The sequence below is a fragment of the Sus scrofa genome, chromosome 15 (genome assembly GCF_000003025.6).
Source record: "Sus scrofa isolate TJ Tabasco breed Duroc chromosome 15, Sscrofa11.1, whole genome shotgun sequence".
Classification (NCBI taxonomy): Eukaryota; Metazoa; Chordata; class Mammalia; order Artiodactyla; family Suidae; genus Sus; species Sus scrofa.
Genome location: NC_010457.5, coordinates 30,830,711 through 30,840,238, shown reverse-complemented (window position 1 = coordinate 30,840,238; position 9,528 = coordinate 30,830,711). Strand labels below are relative to the sequence as shown.

Sequence of the window (9,528 nt, the reverse complement as noted above, 5' to 3'; positions counted from 1 at the left end):
AGAAAAGGGCTGTATTTTCACCAAAACCCCAAAGGCCAGGTCACCAGCCCCCTTTTCCCATCGGTGGCCAGACATTCAGAGCCACCTTTGGGATGGTGTCCTTGAGGGGAACATTGGGAACAGGTCCAGAAACAGAGACCAAGAGGATGAAGGCTCGGGAGAGGCGGGGGGAGGGGAGCCTGCTGAGTCTGTGCCTTGGATACAAGGCTTTCTTGGGGTGGGGGATGAAAGAGGCTGCAGTGAGACAGGCGTGGTGGTTGCACAGCCCGGGAATGGACTGCAGGCTCCTGAATTGCATGGCGTAAAAGACGACACGGTGCAACTTGCAAATTTTATTTCTAAAACATGAAGTAAATTACACCATACATAACATGGAAGAGAAATAGGAAATCAATACACATCCAAAGACAAATGGCGAGAGGGGAAGGAGAGTACATTTCGGGAGGGGGAGAGGGTGAATGGGGCTTTTGGGGAGCTGCTGGGGAGGGCACTTGCAGGGGCGGAGGGGGCCTTGGGGAAGGTGGTTTTGGAAATTGGCCTGGGGCTCTTGCCTGAGCCAGCTCAGGACTTAGTCTAGGGGCCTCTGGAGCAGTCAGTGCAGGCTCTTCCTGCAGGGCTGCTGCTGGATTCTCCTGTGGCCCTTGGTCTCCTGCAGGAGCCGGAGAACCATCTTCCTCCAGTGGAGGAAAATGCCCGTCAGTGTCTGGGGCTGGGGCCAGAGAGGCTGCAGGTTCTTCCTGCCCGGGTGGTGTCTTGGCCTCTGGCTGCGGGTCTCCTGCGGGAGCTGTGAGAGGAGAAAAGCGTCCCTGCATGCCTGCCTTGCCATGTGCTCTCCCAAGGAGAGCAGTCTTCCCAGAACCTTCCAGTCCAGTCCCCACCCAGCAGCTTCTGGTGTGCAGTCCACCAGGTGGGTGGCAGGGGGTGAGTCTTTGTTACTGGCCCAGCACCATCCTCTGGGGTCTCCCTGCCGTGTGGCCCAGAACTCAGCTCCCCGCACCCCCACAGGGCCCTGTCCCCATCTTCTCACCTTCAGGCTGGGCCTCAGGCGGGGCCAGGCCATCCAGGGGTCTCAGGCCCAGGTGGTGCCTGTCCTCAGTCCCAGAGCGGGATGTTCTTAGTTCCCTGTCAGCCAGGGAGAGGCCCCTGGGGGGCGGCCTGGGGGGCGTTTCAACTGGAGACCTTCTGCCTTCCTCGCCCAGCTCCTGGCGGGGCTCAGGTGGGGGGCTCTGCAATGAGAGTGAGGGGCAGGGAGCCCGGGCCCAAGGGGTCAGAGCCCTGCGGGGCCATTACCTTCTCGCTGCTTCTTCTGCCCCTTGACCTTCTGCTCCCAGATCAGGTGAGGGCTTGTCTGCTCCGATACTCACCACCCCCCCTCCGTGAGGAATGAGACGTCCCCGGGGGGCCGGGGGTACAGCACACACACAGGGTTCGGCCCGACTCTCAATCAGCCAGCTTTGTCCTGGGGTGTGGACATGCCCCAGGGACATCCAACCCCATCAGGCTGCTCTTGCTCGAGGCAGACCCACCCCTCACACCCCACTCTGCACACAGTCATCCCAGGAGGGGACACGGGGCTACCGGGTGGGATCAGAGAGGTCCCTGCGCTGGGCTGGAGCTCCCTCTCCCTGTGTTACCTCTGGGCCCCTGCGGGCAAAGGCCCGAAGGCGTCTGCCCTGGGTGCTGATCCATCGTCTGCTGCTTTCGATGAGGTTTCCTCCTCTGGGCCCTCTCCTGCGGCTTCGGCCTCGGGAGATCGGTGCGCAACAGAGCAAGTCCATCCTTCCTCTGTCCTTTCCTGAAGAAGTGGGTGCCTGGCTACCCAGGTTCCAAGTTCTGTTGCGCTCTGTTGCCAGGGAAGTGAGGTCACTTCCTGGGGTCCCCTTCGCCGGGCTTCCTCCTTCCACCAACCTCCCCAAGGGTACCTCTGGGCTGCTACCTCTCACCACCCCCCAACCCCATGTTCTAGTTCTGTGAAAAATGTCCTTGGTAATTTGATAGGGATTGCATTGAATCTGTAGATTGCCTTGGGTACTATGGTCATTTTGATAATACTGAATTTTCTAATCCAAGAGCATGGTATGTCTTTCCATCTATTTGTGTCATCTTTGATTTCTTTCATCAGTGTCTTACAGTTTTCTGAGTACAGGTCTTTTGTCTCTTTAGGTAAGTTTATCCTAAATATTTTATTCTTTTTGATGCGATGGTAAATGGGATTGCTTCCCCAGTTTCTCTTTCTGATCTTTCATTGTTAGTATATAGACATGCAGTTGATTTCTGTGTGTTAATTTTGTATCCTGCGACTTTGCCAAATTCATGGATGAGCTCTAACAGTTTTCTGGTAGCATCTTGAGGATTCTGTAGGTATAGTATCCTGTCATCTGCAAATAGGGATAGTTTTACTTCTTCCTTTCCAATTTGGATTCCTTTTATTTCTTTTACTTCTCTGATTGCCATGGCTAGGACTTCCAAAACTATGTTGAAGAGCAGTGGCGAGAGCAGACATCCTTGTCTTGTTCCTGATCTGAGCAGGAATTCTTTCAGCTTTTCACCACTGAGAATGATGTTAGCTGTGGGTTTGTCATATATGGCCTTTATTATGTTGAGGTAGGTTCCCGTTATGCCCACTTTCTGAAGGGTTTTTATCAGAAATGGGTGTTGGATTTTGTCAAAGGCTTTTTCCTGCATCTATGGAGAGGATCATAGGGTTTTCATTCTTCAGTTGGTTCATGCTGTGTATCACACTGACTGATTTGCGGATATTGAAGAACCCTTGTATCCCTGGGATAAAATCCCACTTGATCATGATGTGCAATCCTTTCAATGTATTGTTGGATGTGGTTTGCTAGTATTTTGCTGAGGATTTTTGCATCGATGTTCATCAGTGAAATTGGCCAACAGTTTTTCTTTTTTGTGGTATCTTTGTCTGGTTTTGGTATCAGGGTGATGCTGGCCTCATAGAATGAGTTTGGGAGTATCCTTTCCTCTGCAGTTTTTTGAAAGAGTTTCAGAAGGAGAGGTGTTAGCTCTTCTCTAAATGTTTGATAGAATTCGCCTGTGAAATCATCTGGTCTTGGACTTATGTTTGTTGGAAGTTTTTAAATCACAGTTTCAATTTCAGTTCTTGTGACTGGTCCGTTCATCTTTTCTATTTCCTCTTGGTTTAGTCTTGGAAGATTGTACCTTTCTAAGAATTTGTCTCTTTCTTCTAGGCTTTCCATTTTATTGGCGTATAGTTGCATGTAGTGGTCTCTTATGACCCTTTGTATTTCTGTGATGTCCATTGTTACTTCTCCTTCTTCATTTCTAGTTTTATTGATTTGAGTCTTCTCTCTTCTTTTCTTGATAAGTCTGGCTAAGGGTTTACCCATTTTGTTGATCTTTTCAAAGAACCAGCTTTTTGTTTCATGGATCTTTTCTATGGTTTTCTTGGTTTCTATTTCATTGATTTCTGCTCTGATCTTTAGGATTTCTTTCCTTCTGCTAACTTTAGGTCTTGTCTGTTCTCTCTCGAGCTGCTTGAGATGTAAAGTTAGCTTGTTTATTTGAGCTTTTTCTTGTTTCCTGAGGTGGGCTTGTATTGCTATAAATTTACCTCTTAGAATGGCTTTTGCTGCATCCCATAGGTTTTGGAGTGTTGTGTCTTTGTTGTCATTTGCTTCTAGGTAGTTTTTAATTTCCTCTTTGATTTCTTCAGTGATACATTGGTTGTTTAGTCGCATGTTGTTCAGTCTCCACGTGTATGTGTTTTTTGCAGTCCTGTTCTTGTTGCTGATTTCCAGTTGTATAGCATTGTGGTTGGAAAAGATGCTTGATATGATTTCAATTTTCTTAAACTTACCAAGGTTGGATTTGTAGCCCAGGATGTGATCAATCTTAGAGAAAGTTCCATGTGCACTTGAGAAGAATGTGTATTCTGTTGCTTTGGGATGGACTGTCCTATAAGTATCTATTAAGTCTATCTGGTCTAATGCATCATTCAGGGCCTGTGTTTCCTTATCAATTTTCTGCCTGGATAATCTGTCCATTGCTGTAAGTGGGGTGTTAAAGTTCCCCACTCTTATAGTGTTATTGTCAATTTCTCCATTTAAGGTTGTTAGCAGTTGCCTTAGATATTGTGGTGATCCTATGTTGGGTGCAAAGATATTTAAAATTGTTATATCTTCTTCTTGGATTGATCCTTTGATCATTACATAATGTCTTTCTTTGTCTCTTAAAGTGTTCTTTATTTTAAAGTCTATTTTGTCTGAGTATTGCTACTCCAGCTTTCTTTGGATTCCCATTTGCATGGAATATTTTCGTCCATCCTCTCACTTTCAATTTGTATGTATCTCTAGAAGTGAAGTGGGTCTCTTGAAGACAGCATATATAAGGATCTCATTTTTGTATCCATTCAGCCAGTCTGTCTTTTGGTTGGGGCATTTAGTCCACTTACATTTAAGGTAAGTATTGATATACAATTTCTTACTGCCATTTTATTAACTGGTTTGGATTTGTTTTTGGTGCTCTTTTTTCTTCCCTTCTTCTCTTGTTCTCTCCTCTTGTGGTTTGATGACTATCTTTAGTGTTGTATTTGAGTTGATTTTTCTTATTTGTTTCTGTATCAATTGTAGATTTTTGGTTTGCAGTTACCCTGAAGTTTTGATATGAGAGTCTATATATATATATATGAAATTGTTTAAAGTTGTTGGTCTCTTAATTGCAAGTGCATCTCCAGGGTCCTCCATTTGTAACTACCTCTTCTCATGATTTCTGATTTCAGTAGCATAATTGTGGGTGGATGCTTTCTTATCTTTACTGTATATGTATCTTTACTGGTCAGCCTTGTCATTTGCGGTATTTTTGTCTCCTGTTGCGGCCTTTTCTTTTCTGCCTAGAGAAGTTCCTTTAGTATTTGTTGTAAAGCTGGTTTAGTGTTGCTAAATTCTCTTAGCTTTTGTTTATCTGTAAAGCTTTTGATTTCTCCTTCAAATCTGAAGGAGACCCTCTCTGGGTAAAGTAATCTTGTTTTACTTTCATCATGTTAAGTATATCATGCCACTCCCTTCTGGCCTGCAGAGTTTCTGCTGAAAAAAACCTTATTGGGGTTCTCTTGTATGTTGTTTGTTTCTTTTCCCTAGCTGCTTTCAGTATTTTCTCTTGTCTTTAATTTTGGTCAGTTCGATTAATATGTGTCTCGGTGTATTCCTCCTTGGGTTTATTTTATGCAGTACTTGTTGCACTTCCTGAATTTGAGTGAGTGGTTCCTTTCCCATGTTAGGGATATTTTTAGCTATTATCTCTTGGAATATTTTTTTCTGTCCCTTTCTCTCTCTCTTCTCCTTCTGGCATCCCTATGATACAGATGTTTGTCCATTTAACATTGTCCCAGAGTTCTCTGAGACTCTCTTTATTTCTTTTCAATTTTTTTCTCTTTTCTGTTCCATATCAGTGATTTCCACTAGTCTGTCCTCCACCTCACTTATTCGTTCTACTGCTTCCTGTATTCTGCTGTTGGTTTCTTATTGAATTTTTTATTTCTGTTATTGTTTTGCATCTCTGCTACTTAAGTTTTAAATCTTGTATCTCTTTGCTCAGTGTTTCTTGTAAATTATCAGTCTTTGCCTCCAGTTTATTTCCAATGTCTTGCATTATCTTCAGCATCAACAGTCTAAAGTATTTTTCCTAGAGGCTGATAATCTCCAGATCACTTAGCTGTTTTTCTGGGTTTTTTTCTTTCTCCCTTATCTGAGTTATAGTTCTCTGTCTTTTAATTTTTATAGGTTTTTGGTGTGGTGACCTTTTTACAGATAATAGAGTTGTAGCCTCTCTTCCTTCTGATGTCTGCTCCCCTTGTGGCTGAAATTGGTATGGGGGCCTGCTCTAGGCTTCCTGGTGGGAGGGACTGATGCCTGCCCACTGGTAGGTGGGGCAATTCCTGTCCCTTTGGTGGGTGGGACTTTGTCTCTGGGAAAGATTAGAGGCACCTGGGTGCCTGGGGGGTGGGGTGGGGTCTTTAAGCAGCCTGTTTACTGATGGGTGCAGCTGTGATCCCACCTGGATTATTGTTTGCCCTGGGGCTTCTCAGCATTGATGGGTGGGGCCAGATTTTCCCAAAATGGCCACCTCCAGAGAAACACACAGGGCTGATGAATAATCCCAAGAGCTTCGCCTCCAATGTCTTTCCCCCACAATGAGCCAATGTCACCCCCTATTTTCCCAGGAGATCCCCCAAGAACTGCAGTCAGGTCCAACCCAGATTCCTATGGAGCCTCTGCTTTGCCCTGGGACACAGTGCATATGAAACCCTATGTGTGCCTTTCAGTAATGGGGTCTTCGTTTCCCTCAGTCCCTTGGCACTCCTGCACACAAACCCCACTGGCCTTCAATGCCAGATGCTCTGGGGGCTCTTTCTCCCAATGCATATCCACAGGCGTGGGGACTTGATGTGGGGCTCAGAACTTTCATTCCTGTAGGTTAGTCTCTGTGATATAGTCACTTTCCAGTCTGTGAGGCTTTCCACCTGGCAGGTATGGGGTTGCTTATATCACATAATCACCCTTCCTACCTCTTGATGTGGCCTCCTCTTTGTCTTCTGGAGTAGGATATCTTTTTGAAAGTTTCCAGTTCATTTGGTTGAAGGTTTTTCAGCATTTGGTTGTAAATTTTGCTGTTTTTTTGAGAGAAGTTGAGCTCCAATCCTTCTATTCCTCCATCTTAATCCCATCTCTTACCTGATTCATCTCATCATGATGAAATCTGGCAGTTTCACAAGAAAGAGCACACATATCAGTGAAGCAAAATGACCCTTTTCCCCAGTCTGCACACACCTTTCTCACTCTGTGTCCCCCATTTTTTTTTTTTTTTGAGTTTGAGTTTAAGAGTTTGAGAAGCATTGGAATTAGGTCTTTTTTAAATGTTCAGTAAAACTCACCAGTGAAGCCACCTGGTCCTGGGCTTTTCTTCACTGGGAAAAAAATTTTTTTTGATGCAGCATTTTATTTTATTTTTTTTAAATTTAATTTTATTGGAGTGTAGTTGACTTACAATGTTGTATTGGTTTCAAGTGTACAGTAAAGTGAATCAGTCATACATATAAATATAATCCATTCTTTTTTCCCATATAGGTTATTACAACCATTGATTAGGCTGTCCTGTGCTGTCTAGTAGGCTCTAGTTAATCATGTTTTATACAGTAGTGTGTATATGATTCCATTGGGAGAGTTTTGATTACTGATTCAGCCTTCTTACTAGTAATTGATCTATTCGGTTTTTGTATTTTTTCCTAATTCAGCCTTGGTAAGTTGTATGTTTCTAAAATTATTTTCAGAGTTCCTGTTGTGGCTCAGCTGATTACCAACCAACATAGTCTTCATGAGGATGTGGGTTCCATCCCTGGCTCGCTCAGTAGGTTAAGGGCTGGCATTGCTCTGAGCCGTAGTGTAGGTTTCAGATGCAGCTCAGGTCCAGTGTTTCCACGGCTGTGGTGTAGGCTGGCAGCTGCAGCTCTGATTTGACCTCTAGCCTGGGAACTTCCATATGCCACAGGTATGGCTGTGAAGAGAAAAAGAAAAAGAAAAACATTTTTCCATTTCTTCTAGGTTGTCTTCAGTTTGTTGGTATATAGTTTTTCATGATAACATACTATTTTGATTGTCATAGCTTTATATTAAGTCTTAAAATCAGGGACTGTGACTCCTCCAACTTATTTCTTTTTTTTAATTTTTGGGGGTGAAAAATTCTTTTTTTAAAAAAAATTATAGTTGATTTACAACGTTCTGTCGATTACTGCTGAAGAGCAAAGTGACCCAGTTACACATTGATATATATATATTCTTTTTCTCACATTGTCCTCCATCATGTGGAGGATGGTGGTTATACAGAGTTCCCTGTGCTATACAGCAGGACCTCTCTACTTATCCATTCCAAATGCCATAGTTTACATCTACCAATCCCTCTTTCAAACTTGTTTTGACTCGTTCAGTCCCTTGCTTTTCTCTACAAATTTTAGAGTTAGTTTCTATTTTTTAAAAATCCTGCTAGGACTTTGGGATTGGGTTCAGTCTATAGATCAAATGGGGAAGATTTGCCATCTTTTTTTGTTTGTTTGTTTGTCTTTTAGTCTTTTAGGGCCACACCCATGGCATGTGGGGTTCCCAGGCGAGGGGTCGAATGAGAGCTACAGCTGCTGGCCTACACCACAGCCACAGCAACACAGGATCTGAACCTTGTCTGTGACTTACACCACAACTCACGGCAATGCTGGATCCTTAACCCACTGAGTGAGGCCAGGGATTGAACCCGCGTTCTCATGGATGTCAGTCGGGTTTGTTAACTGCTGAGCCATGACTGGAACTCCAAGAATTGCTATCTTAAAGCCTTAGGGATTTTAATTAACATTTCTTTCTAACCCTTGCTCCTAAGCCACAGTCCTTGGAAGGCTTAATTTTAAAATTCCAAAAAAAAAAAAAAAAAAAGAGCATAGTGGAGAAAAAATGGGAAGAACCTTACAAAGCTATAGATACAGATTTAGTTTGATAAGCTATAGATACAGATAGACATTTTATTAATCCCATCGAGCCCACTTTGGCGTTAGCTCTGAAGACTCTAGTTAAAATACCAATGCCAGGGGGGATCCCTGGTGGCCTAGCAGTTAAGGATCCCGCATTGTCACTGCAGTGGTGGGGGTTTGATTACTTGCCTGGGAACTTCTGAATGCCTTGGGTGCAGCCAAAAAAAAAAAAAAAATTACCAATCAATGCCAAGGGGAAAATGTCACCCAAGAAATTCCTTATTAGCTTTTAGCAACTTGGCCATCTCCATGCCTCTAGGCAGGGCCCTAGCAGGGATCAGAGGAGAGCAGGTGTTGGTGGGGGCAGGAGCATGGGTTGTGGACCCTATAGCTCTGGGCTCAGATCCCAGCTCTGCCTCCATCCACTGTGTGACCCCAGGCAAGGCATTTAATCTCTTTGCTACAATCTTGCAGCTCAGTCCATAGCTGAGGCTCAGAGCACAATAAGTGAGAAGCATTATTATGATGATGAGCCTAGGACACCTGAAAACAAGGAGGTTGGGGTGGGGGGGGCAGTGGGTCATGGCTCCTTGGTCGAAGCTTTTAAATGCTTTGTTGAAGGGCACTTGCAGGAAGAGGGGAAGGGAAGAGAGCAGGGGCCTTTTGGGGTCAGGATGCTGGCCTTGACCTCCTAAGCCTTCATTCGATGCCCACCTACTGAGCACCTACTCCATGTGTGCCATGCCCTGGGCCTACCCTGGGGCCCCAACATGGTGGAGAGGCTGGTCCCACCCTCTGAGGCCCCCTCCACCCAGTAGGCAGTGCTCTGAGCTATCTAGGCCTGAAGGCTGCCAGACCAAAGGGGAAGGAACTCGGCTGCTTTCGTGGGGACAGCTTGGCAGGTGTCACACAGTGGAATGTTCTGCTGTGGTTGTGAAAGGCCATCAGTGGAGAAGTTTCCCTCCAGTGGCAGGAACAGCACGTGCAGGGCCTGGGGTCCCACGGGAACTTGGAGGGCAGGATATCAGTTTTGGTGATGC

The 9,528-nt window shown here is 45.0% G+C and overlaps 1 protein-coding gene across 1 annotated transcript; it reads right to left on the bottom strand.

Moving 5' to 3' along the window:
* LOC102166828 (proline-rich protein 2-like) lies at nt 325–1,778 on the bottom strand. Its single transcript, XM_021075815.1, has 3 exons — nt 1,635–1,778; nt 1,028–1,226; nt 325–784 (listed from the first exon to the last, which is right to left on the bottom strand). The coding sequence occupies exons 1-3, from the start codon at nt 1,776–1,778 to the stop codon at nt 339–341; spliced, it is 789 nt and encodes a 262-aa protein (XP_020931474.1). The 3' UTR covers nt 325–338.